Source organism: Chelon labrosus (assembly GCF_963514085.1).
Source record: "Chelon labrosus genome assembly, chromosome: 20".
NCBI classification, from domain to species: domain Eukaryota; kingdom Metazoa; phylum Chordata; class Actinopteri; order Mugiliformes; family Mugilidae; genus Chelon; species Chelon labrosus.
Genome location: NC_140353.1, coordinates 12,219,709 through 12,235,051, shown reverse-complemented (window position 1 = coordinate 12,235,051; position 15,343 = coordinate 12,219,709). Strand labels below are relative to the sequence as shown.

Below are 15,343 nucleotides of genomic sequence, written 5' to 3'. Positions count from 1 at the left end.
CTGCTAAAATGGTCTGCCTGACGATGAGGCGAGCATGTAATGAAGTTTATAAACTAGCAGGAGGCTGATAAAACCGAAGTTCGAAGGAGGAAATAACGACCAAATGTGCTGCACTTTGAGGAGGTGAGGGGGGAAAAAACTCCTGTGACTTCACCTTGGAGTTTCTCTTTGGCTCTTTTCACACATACGATTGCGTCAGGTTCGCGGTGTCAGGGGAGCGCCGGAGGCAAAATGCCCAAAAGTTCTGTGGTGGTGACGAATGAAAGAGGAAAAATGACCTGCTTTCTCCTGGAAAACTGGGCAGTAAAACAATACAGTGAGCGCCACGGTGTGTGTGTGTGTGTGTGTGTGTGTGTGTGTGTGTGTGTGGGTGTGTGTGTGTGTGTGTGTTTGCGGGTTTGAGAGAGCACTTCAGGCGTAAAGAATTTCATCCGAGTCCCTTTGAACTCAGCCGGGAACTTAGAAGTTGAAAAGAGCTTTGATTGACATAAATGCAGCGAAACTGAGAGAGTCTGAAGGGTCTCAGACGGTCTTCACAGATACAGCTCGCTGTGCAGATAAAATGCTTTTGATGCGGCTGCATCAGAGTTTAAAAACTGAAAAGACTTTTTTTTTCCTACTTGTGTACTTGTCTTAGTCCAGAGGCTTTTGGAGTTGGATTCTTGTAAGATTCACAAGATGCTAGGACCCATCTTACATGGATCAGTCTGAATCACAGTCATTCAAGTAAAACAGGCATGGTCTACGTGTGTCGACAGTCTATAATAATGTGATAGACAGATGCTTCATCTAATCACCACTGCCAAATGTTTTTAGAAAATGTCAGCCCTTTTACAAATTGTTTCCAAGGTCTTCTTCAGAGATGTTTCATAAACTAAATTAGACTAAATTCTAAGGACAACAAGGTCCAACATACTTAAACTGCCCAATACCAGCTTCCTGTAACTGACCTTTTCATATCCCAAATTAGATCAACAGCAATCAGTCTAAAATTCCTCTCGTGTCCATATTTGAGCATTTCCCCAACAGAGAAGAAGTCTGGGTCAGTCCTCTGAGTGAAAGTGACAGCGAGACAACAAGACTGTGAGGATTCTCCCCTCCCACCACACCCTGCCCTCCCCCAAAGCATCGCACAGTGACCAGGACTACAAATCAATGGTGGAGTTCATTAATGAAGAGGCAGGGCCCCGTCAGGGAACAAAAGACGTCGACAGGAGCCGTCTCAGACAATATGGGCCAGGACACTCTGATGGATGAGATGAGCTTTAATTTCCTGTCTTCCCCCAGTTTACCCCCGGTGTCCAACCCTCTAACCTCTGTGCAGGCCAGAGAGCTGAAAGTGTCATTTAACCTCAGATCTTTTCACCACAGACTGAGGTTTCATGATCGTTTTCACCCTTACGTCCCTTCTCCAGATGAAATACACTCACCAGGCCTAACAGTAACTTACAGGCTCCAATAAAACAGTGTAATAAATTCACTACCTAGTCTGAGACAAAACAACCATATCACATCCCGACAGTCAAAGCCCATTGGGGGATAACGGAGATCATGGCTTTGAATCGACTGGGACACGACTGTGACCCTCGACCCTCGTAGATTCATGGGGAGGGCTGCTGCATTATAATGAGGTCTGACCGGAGCCTGTCACTGGATGATAACACGAACGCTGCATTACCATGCCCTGGAGAAGGGACGGACACCTCTTGTTTCAAACAAATATCCCTTGGGAACCATTGGATAGCAGTTCTACTTAGAAAAATGTAAAGGGAGCTTTCTTTTACCTTTGCTTTGTTAGAACGACTGAACCTGAATGTGTTTTAGCAGAAAGATGGAATTTACTAATTAGTCTAATACCAAACATGCCACCTGAAAGCAGGGCAAGACTTTTAGTCGTGATAATCTGGTTGACGATTCTGTGCCGGTTTAGTTGGATCTCAAATGAAAAGCTAGACACGTCCATGATCAGTAGTTTAATCTATGGTCTTCACAGCACTCAAGTGTATTCATAAATCTTTGGTGCACCACTGACTATGACCAGATCAGATCAACGCTGTGAAGAACTCAATAATCCTTACATAAACTCCAATAGTTCCCGCTCAAGACCGGGAAGGATAAATGTATTTGGCTTTGCTTCAACATCCATGTCCTACTCTGGTGTCTTAACTACAGCAAGCCAAAGTCAAGGGACATCAGATTCAGAGTGAGGCTGAAGAGAGGAGACAGGACTGCAGAGATCCTGCCAGAAGTCCCATTTCAATTAAACGAAGCATTAAGCTTCTTAGGTGGCACTGAAGACAGGCCAGGGTGGCTGGAGGTTTAGGCTGCTCACTTCGGCCAGACAACACATTTAGGCCATACAAGAGCTCACGGATCCATCGGCGTGCCTCTAAAGCTATTAGATGAGGATTGTCCCTGCATTGATAATCCTACTGTCTGGAGGCTTGTTAAAACTTTCCTCCAGGCCACCTGTTCCAGGAGGTGGGGGGTGCAGCTGTTGTCTCCGATAAGGCCCCAGCCATTAACACCAACCATGCCTGCGACGGGGGCAGAAAAAGAAGGCCTGGGCCTCCCCTTGGCCCGGGAACTGCTCGAGAAGACTTACAAGAGCACATTTGTCATCAGGTGTTAACATGTTCGACACAAATTATTGCACGTTTGAAGAGACGTTTAAATGCAAACAGCAGTGGGGAAGAGCGAGGGTTTAGTTCCGCAACAACCGGTTATGCAAAAACAGAGAGTGGCAGCTGGAAATTAAATGAGATATCATCTTATGTTAACAGAAGATAAGGGTTAATGTCAAGTTAGGGCACGGTACCCAAAACAACTGTTGCCATCAGATTAGGCTTAGGGGTGCTATAAAGAGATGAGAAGCTTAGGGCTCCCAGCAGGCACTCCTCAACTGCTTTTCTAACACCTTTGAGTTAATTTCACAAGCCCCATTATCTTGTTACACATGAACGTCAAGGAAAAATACGTCTCTGAAAACCAGGCCGGGACACGGACTGCGCAGCCAGTACCAACAGTTGACTGTGCATGCTGTAAATACCGTTTCCATTCCCAGAGGTACTCACCAATAATCTCTCTAAAAAAATAAATCCATCCTTACAACGTGTCTTGCAATGCATAGCTGGCATACCAGGGTGATGGAGCTCTGCTGGATGAATAAATAGCCACATGGAAGAGTAATGATGCTAGACTTCAAGACTGAGTTACCCCCAACCGTCCTCAACATGAGGGACTTGGCTATAAATAACCATTATTCATCGGCCAAAAATGAATAAACTGGACAAAAGACGAAGGCGCCGCGGCGGGTGAGTGGGTTTCTAACACTATATAAGGGAGGACATTAATCACGCAGCTGCAATCACAATTTCACCCTCGCCATAATATCAAGAAGCTAAATGTTTCTACAATCTCATTAAATTTGTTAATGTCAAACTTTAAAGCCCGTTGATAACTTCAAACCAGACCCTCCCCCCCCTCGTGTGCTCCATATCATGGTAAATTTAACTCTCTGGCTCACGTCTAGAGGAAATGCGAAAGCACCCTTAGGAGACACAGCTCCCTACGTTTGATCCTAAACGAGAAGGGAACCCGTGAAGCAGATTTTCCTGAAAGTCACGTTCTCGTCATAAAGGTTTTACGCCGCTTTTTTTGAGCCGCTACTGTGAATTGTCGCATCTTGTACGAGCAAACCGAAGAATGCCGCGACATGAGGTTGCGGTTGATATATTTGTCTCTGTAAAAATAAATATTAGATAAATATACGACGACGACAGAAAACAGACATGATGAGTGCAGAGCTTTGGCTGCGGGCCAGAAACAACACAAAAGTTTGATATTTGTATTTATACTACAACAATGGCTAATGTCCAAGTAAGCACTCTACCTGTCAAGTGCATTTAAATTACAATGCAGCTGTAATGACACGAGACATATTACGTGTCCGTCTGCACAGGGCTGATCAAAGGGCCTCACTGCTGAGAACACAAAAGCTCGTCTTGAATATCAAGTACCGGTGGCTGTTGTGCAGCTGTAAGTCCTTATACTCAGCAGCTGTGAGTCAGGTCTGTTTCATACCTGCTGTATTCACTTAGTCATCTCTTGGGGAGGTTTCTTGATGTTACACGCAGTGATTCCTACAACAGATCCACTCTACCACAGTACTGATATAAAACCTAATGCTTTAAACCTGCTGCACCAGTTCAGTGAGCTCCACGTGTGATACTGTGATATTGCGCAAATAATACCTGGTATTTGTACATAAAGTGGAAGTGGATGCACTTGAGATTCGCGCAAGGAGACGACTCTATCGATTGCATCATTTCTGGAGTCTGTCGGACTGGAGGGATTTGGTAAATGGGGCGAAACACAGATACAGAAATAGACCGATAAGACCACAACAATCTGTGTCAGTTTCAGGGGCGGACGGCCTCATGAGTTTTCCCTTGGATGAGACAAAAGCAGAGGGGCATCTTCAGATCAATACTCCGAGCTCAAGTCTGATCTCTCCTTCCAGTGGACCATGTTGAAAACACAGAAAGTCACTTTGGGTTAAAGGGGTTTAAATTGCAAGTGAAAAGTCATCTAAAATGGTCAGGACTTACCATTTACAAAGTTTATGAATTAAACCCAGAGGGGGGGATGGGGAACCAGATCCTAGAGCTCTTATTTCAGAAACGTGTGCACAGAGCAAAGTCAGCACAAGTGTTTAAAAGGAGCACAAAGGGAGGGGAGAAGGGGGGTCACGATACAAAGCTCAATATCCTCTTACTGGATAAACAGGTTTTTATTGCTGTGGTTTTACAGAGAAAACCCCACATGCACACACATGCTCTCCGAACGGCCCCTTAATAGCCAGCAGTTTAAAACTACTAGCCTAATTAAGATTATGTCAGATGCAATTAAGTGCAGAAAGAAATAATTACACAACACTGTGCACCCACCTACGTAAGACCTCGGAGTGGTCTGGTCCGGTCTGGCCTCCCGTTAATGTGTTTAAAGGCTTCCTATAAACAACCAGACCCAGAGGTCAGTTTTAAAAACTCCTTTAAGAAGGTGAGCCTGGAAGTCTGTAAGCTACATTTAACTAAATAAAAGCTTGATTTGCAAACACAGATTACTGCATGGACTCTTATTTATATTTATGTGTGTACTTAATTAGTGACACACAACATTACACAGACAAACTTAACCGTTTACGTGGGCGCGAGATAAAATTATAAGATAAGACGTATGTCTACAAGCCCTGAAGCACCCATTTATTTATTTTTTTAAACATGTGGTTCTGCCTACTGGGGAGGATTAAATCTGCCAGAAATAAAACAATAGAAGAAGAAATTTAACGACAACACTAAACTCATTCAATAGAGGAAGATGGCCAAGATAGATCCACGTTTTCAGCAGCGCAGCCTACAATCGAGTGCGGCTTCATTCATCTTTTCAAACGCTTGTTTGGACAACACCTCCACGTTTCCGTCCTTTCTGGAAACTTGTCACGTCATGTGATCTTTACCACATGCGGGGGGAAACAAGCTCAGGAAGAAGAGATTTATGTCAGCCAGAGAAAAGTCTAATTAGGTGTTAATATTTTACTACTGACCAGATTCCCAAAGGCATACTCCACCCGTATCCGTCTGATTGAAAGAGTACTCCGTCGGGCCACTGAGGTGGTTACATGAGGCATTTTCAATCCAAACTGGGTCATTATTCTGATTGTTAGTGGTAAACTATATCCATTTGGCATTCCACAGACATACAGTGCACAGATGTACGAATGGTTTACATCTCCACAACGCCGCTGTCATCGGGTTCTTGTTCTGCTCTCCTAATTTGTCTCAAACGCCAAAAAGGAATCCAGCCGCCTGAAACAGCAGATGTACATACGAACAGCCGCCCTTGCATGCAATGCAAACTATGAAAATAGACAGTGGACGGCGTGTTTCTTCACACTCTACCGCGGCACCATAACTGGACTTCCTAAAGAAGAGCAAGGGGCATATTTTTATGCATTCACAGTTATGTCAACCGGAAGTCAGCAGCAAAACTTTATCAAACCATTATCAAAACTTGCAGGCACCAAGTCACAAAAGGCTTCTTCTGAAATTATACAGCAGCAGATAGTAGCATTAGAGGACAGTGTGCTGCTCCAACCAGCCTGTCCTCAGCTGTCAGCTGAAGGGTGAAGAAGTGATATAACAAACTGTTATTCTGGAGAAGGCCAGAATCAGCACAATGTTTGAAACCCAGTACAACGCTGAAAACAGCAGTCCAACGAAACACAGTTATTATTCTCAAGGGTAAAGGTGTCATGGATGGCATCCTCATTCTTACACTCCCAGGAAGATATACTTTAACCGACGCCTGCTGCTTGAGGATGCACATATGTAAATGTGTTTTGGTTCGCATGCATGTGTTTGAAATTCCAGGCAGGGCCCGCAGACAATAAGTGGAAGTGTTCCTCACATCCACCGCAGCGTTTAATTGGTCAAACAGACGAAAGCGAGCGAGGTCTAGTTGCCCCAACAATAAGGCCTTGTGTTCCCTGAGGCTTGAACGCGGGGAGGTCAATGTGAAACAACAACAACAGGCTACTCCGAGTCCCTGCGACAAAAAAACAATTCAGCGGCTTCACAGCAGCAGCAGCAGCAGCAGCAGCAGCAGAACTCCCAAAACAAAGCTGCTGAATTAGATTCACAACCCAACAATTCAACCTCACAAGCCGGCAATTACTGCTGGCCCGCTATTTAAAAAAGACTTAAATCCACACACTTATTTGCTCAGTGACAAACACATTCCTCTCTGAGCGGTGCTGAAACCGTTCCCGGTGGCAGATTATTTGCTATTTTAAAACCAGCGCCAGCAGAAGTTCGAGGGGAGCCGTGCGCGGCAAGAAAGTGAAACACCTGTCAGCCCGAGCAGGTGTATGCCTGTCTGCATGGCTCCACAAACACAGGTTAAAAATAAAGCCACAACCCTCATCAAGGTGTGGAGGATCAGGGAGCTTAAGGTGGACCCGACGCTGAGCCCAGATGTGGATTAGCTCACATACATCAACTTATCTCACCCACACATGCACTCTGCCAGACGTCTGCTTTTACCAACTAAAAAATCCGTTCCACGCCGTACCCTAATTTACAGGAGCAGAGACACACTAACACACATAACACGGCGAGCTGCTCATGTGGGAAATCCTATTTTTACAGTGAGCCAGGGCGAGGCTCTTGCCCGGCTGTACACAAAGTAGGGAAACTATAACAAGGGAGTGAAGGGGAGGCGGTGGTGGAGGGATATCAGGGAGCAAAGCGGAAGTGTCCTTCCTCCTGATGACCTGCAAGTTAAAGGAGAAACACTAAGTGCTCTCTGTGCAAACACACACACACACACACAACCGGGACACCGGCATATGATTTGTCCTCTTCTTTTGCAGTATTTCGTCACTGGGTTTGTCCACTCTCCATCCTCTGTTGGACGTCCTCTCTCATCTAGATCTAAGGATAGACTGGGACACATTCAGCTAAAAATCCATTTGAGGCGCCTTTGTGATCTTGACCTACACATGCTGCTCTTGTAGAACAAAATTTGTGCATAATTGCACATTATAAAGCTAGAAAAATGTGCTAAAGGATGAGCTTATTAGAATTAGAGGTGTGCTGCAACACACATCAGTATGAAAACACATGGTATGTAAATAGCCTATTATATTAGGGTTGTTTAAGGAAGTCTTTTAAACCGTCTTTTCTGGGATCCACTCACCTCCTCCAGAGCAGACACTGTATTCCTGCAGTGGGACATCCTGGTGGTGAAATTAGACGCAGTCGGCGACTTGTAATCTTCATTGGTCTCCGCCACAAACTCTGAAACTGTGATTTGGTCCGGCATAATTAATCCCTTTGCTGCTGGTAAGAGCTTGACGAAGTAGTTTTTCTTAACCTCCGGAACAGTTTTAGGACAGGAAAGTTCAGAGAAGCAGTAGCAGAGGTGGTAGTGTCTTTGAAGGTCCCCTCGGGTAGTAAACCATCTCTGTTTATGTCATTTGCTCCAACACAATCCGGTGCAGCGGTGTGTTGCACGCTGCTGGCTCGAGGAGTTGCCGCTTCCCTCGCGCTTTTTGCGTACAAGGTGATGGATAGGTTATGCCCCTCCTGTCCTTATTTACTGTCTTTCAGCCCGCTGCTACCTTTCCATTCACTCCAACAAGCCGCTCCGTCCTCTCTTCTCAGAGCCCGCTATCCTCTCTCTCCTCTCTCTCTCTTTCTCTGCGTCCCAAAACCAGCGACAGAGCGGAGGTTAACTTCTCCTTCTCCCCAGCCCCGGGAAACAACAAGCGGGCGTTTCAACGGGAGCGCAAGAAATTGACAAAGGTAGAGGAGGGGATTCAATGAAGCCGCAGCAGCCAATGGGGAGCGCCGGCTGGAGACCGGCAGCCAATCAGAATTCGTGAAGCCGTGCTGCATTCAAGCGCTCCCCGTAAACTACCACATCCTGATAGCAGCGTGATTTCTGGGACATGTTATGCCCTAATAATTAGCACTGTTGTATGGGGGTCGTTTAAAATGTGTTTTATATGTTAATTTATAAAATATAGTCTTAAAATAAATAACACGAAACACTTTTAGCTTGCTACAAAATTTGATTTAAGGCTACTTAGCGTCAATATTTTGCTCGTAAAGCAACATTAATCAGCATTTTTGAAATTAACTTTATAACTGATTAAATCAACATCAGAAAGAGCATGTATATAACGTTTTAGTCAACATACAGTCTTATGTCGTCTTGTCTTGATTATGCTTTTAGTTTACAGATGTGACAAACTGGAAAATAATTGGGATTTGATAATTATCAAACTATTGCAACAAACTTCTTGAGCAAGAGACCAATGAGAGAAACACTTTGAGGTCTGTGTTTATTTGTTTACATACACACACACCCTTGCAGCAATGTGACATTGTCTTGTCCACAGACAAAAAGGAAAAAGAACGCCTCATAGAAAGTACTTGTAAAACACGAAACATAAACAATGGAGATGCTACAGTACAAAATAATAACGTGAATTTTATTATTTGTCATAGTTTTTTCGCTCAAAATTCATTAAGAATTCCCCAAATCTATTTTCCTCACAGCTGTGCACCAGTCGTGATGCATGCATTTACGACGGCACTTTAACGCAGCATCTTGACTACAGGGCCAGCACTAGTGTTCTTTCTTAAGGTGGAGATAGTAGAAGCAGACAGCTGTGTGGAAGTGATGCCCTGTCACAGTCGATGTTTAGTTTAATGAGTTAGGTTTTTGTTTCTATTATAAATGTGATCTAAAAATTAAGTATTGAGAACATGTGTGAGGACAAGCTCTTCATCCAGTGTGTGATCAAAACAACTGTTCACAAGTTGATTGTGACTTCAGTGCACTATAGATTTAAACACTCAAGGATTCAGTCCAAAGCTGGCAATAACATGCCTAAAAAAATAGCAGAAATTCTAATTTCATACTTAAAAAAAATATCTGTCATCTATGTTTATCATTAGGCGGGGGACTAGTATTTCAAGTTTGAGAATAAATATGTTTGAATGTGTGGTTCAAGATGCTTTATCCTCAGATGTGCTGCTAGCATTGTGCATTAAAACCATTAAACTGAAAAAAAAGACTTTATTGTCTGCTTCTCTAGGATTTATTTCTTCACTAAACAGAAAATGGGATGTATAACTGCATCACCCCGATGCATAACCTACTGTCGTCTCTGCACAGCACTGTATGTACGGTAGGGTAATCTTTAACCGACAGATCTGTAGGTTGATTGGATGTAATTTTTATTATAAGGATAAAGAAAAGAATAAAATGAATCAGGCTTCCTCAACAGAAGACGTCTGTATTTCCCAAAATCCTGTTGGGATAAAGGGCGAGGAGAAGGAAAACATTCTATCATTAGAAACTGCCTGAAATAGTGAAAACTTTCTCCCATGCCTGATTTTTTTTTTTGTCACCAGAAGCCTGAAAAAACAGCAACCTTTGCTCTCAAAGCACTTGTGTTGTTTTTTTTCCCCCCGGGCCTTGGAATCAAAAATCTGCTGATGCTTCCCGGCTCATTCAGCCCTAGCAGGGCAGCCACTGGTATAAATAGTCTAGTGGCGGCTGAGGCAAAAACCCCGGGCAGCCTTTAAATCACAAACTGGGCAGTGTTCACACATTCTTTCAGCGCTGCACCGTCTCCTGGCAAGCTGCTAAATGAAGAGCCCGGGACCCAGGCTGACCCTGAGCGGCTAGCGGGCCTCGGCTTCCTTATGAAATGAATGCACACGCTCCCAGTGAACATCTGCTATCCAGAGACAGAGCCGCTCAGTCAGTGAGGTCAACAAACCTAAGCCCTCCTCTTCACTGACGCGACTTCATATTTCTAACGCCATCTGCCTTTCTAGCTGCAGGTTTCATCCTTCAAATAAAGACCAGACCAAACTAAAACTATATCTGTGAGTGTGGCATCAGTTTGATCTCTCCTTTCTGTTACTGAAGAACAGAACTGGAAAACCAGGTGAATAGGGTCATCCAGTAGGTGCAGGTTGGGAACATAATACAAAAGAGCTCATTGTTTAACATTTAATGGGACCTGCGCACCCCAGCACGCCAGTAAAGGACCATAAAACTAATTTTAAACTTTTACATAAATAATCTTACCTGTAGGCTACTGTATTGTACAACCACCAGTTTTTGCATTTTACAACCAACCTTGAGTTTGTTGCTGCTTTTTTAATGTGAACAGAAGCCTCATTCACCAGCGCCGTCTTATTTGCATGCGCTCACAGCAGCAGTGACAGCAGTGAGTAATGAGTCAGAAATGTAGTTCTGCTTTGACCTCTCACCATCTTCAAATGATCTAGTGCAAAACATCTGCGTTAATAACATCGTGCGTGTGTATTATTTTCACTTTCCCTTTAAAACCCAAAGATCGAGAAATGAAAACTGAAATGCAAGCTGTAGACGGAACAACAGCCGAAGCAGATGTCATGCTGTACACTCTTGGAAAAAAAGATGTTTGCAATTTGTATTGTGAGCAGGAAAGAACGGGGTGTGTCATTCTTCGGTCGAAATGAGCCTCAAACATCCAATATAGTTTTACAGATTTGGCTGAACAGACAGCGGGGCAGGGTATTAAAAGGAACTGAAATTTTGAGTCATTTCTTCCTAGCTGAGCTGCCATGAAATCATGATTGTGTAACAGGTGGGATAACCTCACAGCCCTGCTCCTTCTGTTTGGGATAAGTGAAATGAATGAGAATCATTCTGCCAAACATACGCATCCACCGTAGAGACGACGATCAGCCACAACATTAAACCCACTGACAGGAGTAAAGTAAATAACATTCACCATCTAGTGACAATGCAATGTTCTGCTGGGAAATAGACATGTACCACCCACCTAGACCAGACCAGGCACCTCCACACCATAGCAATGACCCTCCTTGATGGCAGCAGCCATCCCCAGCAGGATGCAGCCTGACACAGACACACACACAAAAACAGTTTAGGAACAACTAAAAAAAAAACATGAAAAACAGGACAAGGTGTTGATCTGGCCTCCATATTCACTACATCCCAAACTGATCAAGTATCTGTGGGATGATCCACAGAGGCCCTTCCCCTCAGAGGCCCCCACTAACAACATGATGTTGCCAGACACCACAGGACACCCTCAGAAGACCCATGTCCATTCTCTGATGAGTCACAACTGTTTTGGAGGCACAAGGGAGACCTACACAATTTTGGAAGGTGGTCATAATGTTACGCCTGATCGGTGTATATCATAGACATAATACAGGATAAGGATCGTGGCTGGCCGCATGTGGGCAAGGTCTGGACGAGCAGTGCCTGGTGAACCCGAGCTTTAGCGCCACATACTCCTAATGGGAGAGGGATGAACAGAAGAGGAGGGCAGAAAGGGCAAAGGGGGAGGTTTAGCTCTCGGGGGAGGGCAGTCAACTGTAACGAACCTAGTCTTTTCTCACAAACTCTCAAAGAGTTGGTTCAGTAATGAGTTCCGGCAAATTCGGGACCGAGGGCCACCTCATGAATGGATGCTCAGTCCGCGCACAGATGTGGAGCTGATTTTTGCCGCTCGACGGGTGATTTTAATGACTGTTTTGTATTCTAATCACGAGGCACTCTCAGAATTGGCCACAGAGTCCAGTGCGTGTAGCACAGTGTATTTTATTTTAAATCAGATCATACATAAGCTTAAAGCCAGACAAATAGTTCCAAGGTCAGCGCTGGAGGCAATTACATAATGTTCGGTTGATAATGGAAATCAATTAACTGGTGGAGAATAAGGTGACTGGGTGGCTGACTATAATATATCACCTGTTTACTGCAGTGTATTCATTTTCACTGACTAGCACACAAGAAGGTCATTTGACTTTTAAATAATTAGACTAAACAGTTACGCTTAAAACCGCTTGCTATGTCTTCACAGTTTTTAGGCTCCAAGCTCCAAGCAGAGGAATGCCCCGCCTCGTGCTTTTCATTTGACCGTGTCACCCTGAAGGACACCCAAGAAATAATGTTCTGTGAAATGATTGCGTGACATTTTCTTTTTAGCCAGCCTTGGCCGCACACACTTCGCAGCTGCTTCACTATCATCATTAGGAGCGAGTGGCTTTTACAGTAATTATCCTCTTAGGATTTGGCCCTGCAAGCAGATCAAGTGTCCCTGCACTTAATTATATATCCTGACAGGCGGCATGTCAGCCAGCCCCCCATCCTCTTTTTGGTTTCCTTGTTACCCTACCCCAGAATAAATAATCAACCATTTCACTTCTATGCATTTTTGCAACCTGTTCACAAAAACCTCCGCTCCGCTATTTTGTCTTGCATCCTGCAGCAAAAATAGTTCCAACGTTTTATCCCATTGCATAACATCCCTTTCCATCTTTGTCCCAAGAGAAAGCATGAGAGTCCCGAATTAATAAAAGATAAGTGGCTGTGTGTTTTGCTGATCTTCCGCTCTTGTCCCCAGTGCATACCACAGGATATTAGCTGTTAACCCACAAGACAAAAACACAAACAAAAGTGATAATGATCTCTGAAATCCAAGCAATTAATTCCGTGCACCTCTGGGTGCAATCTCCTCTTGGTCAGTGCTATTATTTGAATGTCTACTGACCACACGAAAAGCAGTCGGGTTTCTGGTAATCAACACTCTCGGCTTCTCCTAAGTCATGTCATGCAGAGAACGTGCTCAGTATAATGTAAAGTAGTGTCATGTAGCTACTACTTGTTGCAGACAATCTACACCCTCTCATGGAAATGGTATTCACTGATGGCAGTGGCCTCATTCAGCAAGATTAAGCAATAAGTTCAAGGTGTTGGCTTGGCCTCCAGATTCCCCAGACCTCAATCCGATTCAGCATCTGTGGGATGTGCTGGGCAAACAAGTCCGATCCATGGAGAGTCCCCCCTTCCCTCACAACATGTAGGACTGACTCCTAACGTCTTGGTGCCGGATACCACAGCACACATTCAGAGGTCTAGTTGAGTCCGTGCCTCCACTCGCTGTTTTGGCAGCAATGCCTACGCTAATCTACTCAATGTTAAACAGGTGGACGTAATGCTATGGCTAATCTGTGTACTTCCATGGACATATAAAACCTTGTTCTAGTAAAATTCCTTAAGTATATAACAAGACCAATTCATCTGATCCTAATTTAATTTAATGATAGTGGGTAAACAGTCGGCAGGTTCTGACTGAATCAGCAGCTCTGCAGCGCCGTGCATGCAGAGCAGCCTCGCTGACAGTCCCCCACAGGTCCCATAGCGACCACTGTCATGGTGCAAATTCCCAGGCCGCGCTGCATTTGTTCTGACACCATAACAGACGAGCCGAGAGCATCTCAGGCATTTGAATTAGCCTCACCAGAGATTCAGAGGGATGGACTCGTGGTGGTGAGACGGTAGTGGAAGAAAGTGCATGGCTTCGCTCTGTGGTGCGCTTTTGAATCAGAAGTGCCTGGTGAGTTCAAAGAGTTGATGCTACAGTAGCGTGCACCACAGAATAAAGAGTATCATGTGTGGAGGATATCTGTCTGCGTCCCCCTGGGAATGCTAATGGAGGGGGCGGCTGAGTTCAGTGCATGCACCGTAAGTCAATGATTGTGCCTGTCTCGCCCTGAGAGAACTGTTCAGACAGACTGTAAGCAAGACCAAAGCCTGAAAGTCTATCATGTTCATCCATCTTCTTGACTAGATAGAATTTTAGCCCCATGGAAAAGTCAGTCATAGAGAAACTATCCTCGATGCTGCAGCAGGTGAAAACGCTGGCAGTGCTGCAGCAGCGCGAAGAAGAAATGGAGGTTTTTTATTTTCAGTGTCAGATCAGTACTCAGGCCTTTTGGGGACATTTTACCTTAATGGCCACAATTTGGTTACGGGAAATAACAGTGGTGGATCATTTCATTTGTTTTATCAGGTTAGGTCAAAACTGGCCTTTTGATTTGCTGGTGTGAAGTCTCCTTTGCTACAATCTTAATCTGTTCATTGTGTTGGAACAAACACCAGAGCTGCTGTTATTTCAGCTTTAGATGATGAATCTGTCATCTTCAGACAAGAGACACATTAACCATTTCCATCTGTTTTGCGCTGGGATGAGCTAACCAGCTGCTGGCAACCAAAAACGCTAGAGGATGCACAATGTTTCTCGTGGCTCTGAGTTCATGCGATTGTAGATGGAAATGCATTTTTGACGAATCTCCGGATTTTTAGAAAAGGTGTGAAACTGAGCAGGCCTCCTTAAATTCTGCTGCGCTCACTCACAGTTGCACTCCCTCTTCTCCCCTCCCTTGACGCATCTATTGTGCGCCCTCTTTGCATGCGGCATTGGTTTGTGCAGAGCCGCTGAACTTCGGTTCGCCGGCCACGGAGGGACTACCTGCTTAGTCCAGAGACCTGTGAGAAACAAGTGTTCACGAGAATTTATGAGCTGGCCACGGAGGTTGGTGTACGGAGAATGAGGAAAAGCAGAGGCACTAAATAAGGTCACGCTGTAAGTGTGGGGAATGAATGAATAATAACCCCACCCTTAAGCTTACTGTGAAACGAAACAATGAGCTGAGAGAACTTGTTTTTTTACCGCAGACCAAAATAGACAGCGGTTGCAGATTTCACTCCATGCCTTCCAAATGTGTTGTCGATGTGTGAAAAGCAAGGGTGTGTGTCCCTGCACAAGTCTAGCTCTGGGACAGCATGAAAGTCTCCTCTCAGAGACTCATCCATTCTTAATGTAGAGTATTACTCGGTTTTTGGATATTACGCTGCACTCATTCTCATAACTTTTTACATCCATGTTAATATTCGCAGA

The 15,343-nt window shown here is 44.5% G+C and overlaps 1 protein-coding gene across 1 annotated transcript in view; it reads right to left on the bottom strand.

Annotated features, from left to right (window-relative positions):
* asap2a (ArfGAP with SH3 domain, ankyrin repeat and PH domain 2a) overlaps positions 1-8,305 on the bottom strand; it is a 51,069-nt gene extending 42,764 nt beyond the window's left edge. The window contains exon 1 of the mRNA XM_084569299.1: positions 7,759-8,305. Within this exon, the coding sequence (XP_084425425.1) occupies positions 7,759-7,884 (126 nt within the window). The 5' untranslated portion in view covers positions 7,885-8,305. The remainder of the gene's footprint in view (positions 1-7,758) is intronic.
* Between the last annotated feature and the right edge of the window lie 7,038 nt (positions 8,306-15,343).